At 49.2% G+C, this 2,657-nt stretch overlaps 1 protein-coding gene across 1 annotated transcript; it reads left to right on the forward strand.

Moving 5' to 3' along the window:
* Positions 1-263: 263 nt before the first annotated feature.
* On the forward strand, positions 264-2,338 carry UCRPA7_5082 (putative caib baif family enzyme protein; the record flags this gene model as incomplete). The annotated part of the gene is made up of 3 exons (XM_007917630.1): positions 264-626; positions 842-1,385; positions 1,446-2,338. 3 exons carry the CDS (start codon positions 264-266, stop codon positions 2,336-2,338), a joined length of 1,800 nt encoding a protein of 599 aa, XP_007915821.1.
* Between the last annotated feature and the right edge of the window lie 319 nt (positions 2,339-2,657).

Here is a 2,657-nt window from a genome sequence, read left to right on the forward strand (position 1 = left end):
TCAAAGAGCGAGGTTATGTGCGAATGTCGCTTTTACCATCAAGGCCGAGGCGACGCTCGCACATAACAACAACATACGAGCGAGGTTCGCGTTCTCAATCAGAAACTGTTGAATGGAGTCAGAAAAACTCGAAGTAATTTGAAAAAAATAGACAAATGCTTGTCCTTTTCCGAATACTCAAATCGAACAATCTTGTGAAAGTAGTTGTCCAGCTTCAACCGCTTTAGAGATCTAACCTATTCCAATTCCACACACATCACACCATGTCGCATTCCACCCACAAGAAATCGCAGCCGCTCTGTCACATTGTGACATCGGTAGGCATGCTTGGCTATGGCATTAATGCGGGCCAGACCAATGCCGCATTGGAACGATTCACCTCGACTGGTATACCTACCGCAATGATCTTGGAGTCTGGTTCGACGGACAGTGGACCACAGAAGCTGGCACTTGGGGGTATGACCGTTCCTTTGGGATCATATATTCGGGATCTACGCAAGTTGCTTGCATCGGCATGCCGTTACAATATGCCGTTGATCTTCAGTTCGGCAGGAGGTAGTGGCACTGATCACAACACACGTGAGCTAGCAGAGGTGATTAAGAGTCTTGCAGCCGAGATAGACACGGTAATATGATTCTCTCAAATGTAGTGAGGATGGTGATAGCTGACCATTGGCTTTTCGTCAGGGGCCGGGACCTCAAAATTGTCTGCATCTTCTCCGACATACCAAAAGATACCGTGAAACAACGATTGCGAAACGGCTTGATTACAGCCTGCGGGAAGGTGGTTCCACAATTGACCGAGGATGACATAGAAGCGTGCCCTGTAATTGTTGCTCAGATGGGGCTTGAGCCTTTCCTTGATGCCCTCTCTGAGCATCCAGACTTGCACGTGCTTGTCGGTGGCCTAGCCTATGACCCAGCACCGTTTGTCGCGTTTGCGCAGCATTGCTATTCGAAACTTGGACTTGGACCAGCAGACGAAAATGAGCATCTTATCGGTGGATTTACACATATCGGCAAGATCATGGAGTGCGCGGGACTCTGTGCAATTCCAAAAGACGGTGGCGCTACTGCAACTGTCTATGTTGATGGGACATTTGACGTGGTTCCAATGGCACCGACATCCAAGTGCACAACTCTCTCAGTTGCAGCACATACTCTGTATGAGAAGAGCCGTCCCGACAAGCTGTACGGTCCGGGTGGGTATCTAAATCTTACAGAAGCTGAATCTACGCAACTTGATGATCAGCGCACCGTCCGCGTTCGTGGCGGGCGATTCGTTTGGTCTGCTGAGGATTCTGAAGCGGGAGTTTATCAAGTCAAACTCGAGGGTGCCAAGGCTGTAGGTTACCGGGCCATGTACGTGGGAGCCATCAAAGATCGTAAGTTGTCAGAACTCTTTCAAAATGCGAAGGCACTGACGACATTCCTGTTTGTGACAGACATTCTTCTTGGCCAGATCGACGAGTTTCTTGGCAACGTGCGCGACTTTGTCGCGAGCGAGCATGCTGATATCGAAGGCTACTGGGACCTTCAGTGGCATGTCTATGGTAATGCTGATTCTTCTGATGCCCCCAAGGTCTGTATCATCGGCGAGGCTTTAGCATCTACGCAAGAGCTTGCCACAAACCTTGTAGCAAATGCTAAAGTAGGCACTATCCATACTCCGTATGAGAATCAGAAGGCGACAAGTGGGAATCTCGCTCATGGAATCGGTGGCATCTACACCGTTCCTCTAGGCCCATGCGCCGAATTCTGCGTGTACCACCTGAAGGGTTTGGAGCCCCAGGAGAAGAGAGGAGGCTCGAGAGGGACTCTATTCTGGACCGAGAGCTTCATAATCGCCCGTCAGGAGGGATCTTCAATCAATACTAAAGGAAGCCACACCCAGCCTCTTGGAAAGACGAAGGTCAAGAAACGTTTTCAGAACGGAAATCTTTCGAATGAACAGGTTCTAGGTAAGAATCCGGTCTTGGGGAACATTGCGCAGGTAATTCGATCCAAGAACTCTGGGCCATATGAGATTACGTTTGATGTGTTGTTTGCTCGGGAAGATGTATATCGTGCTATCAAAGAGGCTTCACTCCTGGACACTAACACCGTAGCGAAGCTCTATGGCATCAACCCGGAGCAAGTGATTTGGTCTGGGTTCTTTGACCAAGCTCGGGCATACAAAGCAACAATCCCGCGTATGAGACAAGGCCAACCTGCAGCCGCTGGTGGTTTTATGGAGGACGATGTCCATGGCTCGCAGATGTACATGCCTCTGTTGAGATTGCCGATCCCGGAAGAGCTGGTATCAGAACTCAAGTCAATATTGAAAGTGACGGAGTGATAAGAGCTTGACGGAACTTGGTGGGATGAAGGTGTGAGTTAAAGTTGTATGAAAAGTCGCCATAAAATTAGATAATTAGCTGAATATCACTGCCCCAGCGAATAATTCTCCAGAAAGTTCCATCATGTCTAAATCCAGGTGTTCCAGCCAGACTTCAGGAAGATTTGTGAAATATTCTCCATTGTCTGTAGCGAGTTCCCCACAATTCTGCCCAGGGGTTGCGTTGGAGAACCTGCCAAAGCCGGTTGTATTTGATGAGTTGGTCTTGACCGGCATTGTCTGTTGTGGCTGCTCCTGGTCATTGAGTAGTCGCACCGGC

Source organism: Phaeoacremonium minimum, assembly GCF_000392275.1.
Source record: "Phaeoacremonium minimum UCRPA7 unplaced genomic scaffold PA7_03_scaffold_389, whole genome shotgun sequence".
NCBI lineage: Eukaryota > Fungi > Ascomycota > Sordariomycetes > Togniniales > Togniniaceae > Phaeoacremonium > Phaeoacremonium minimum.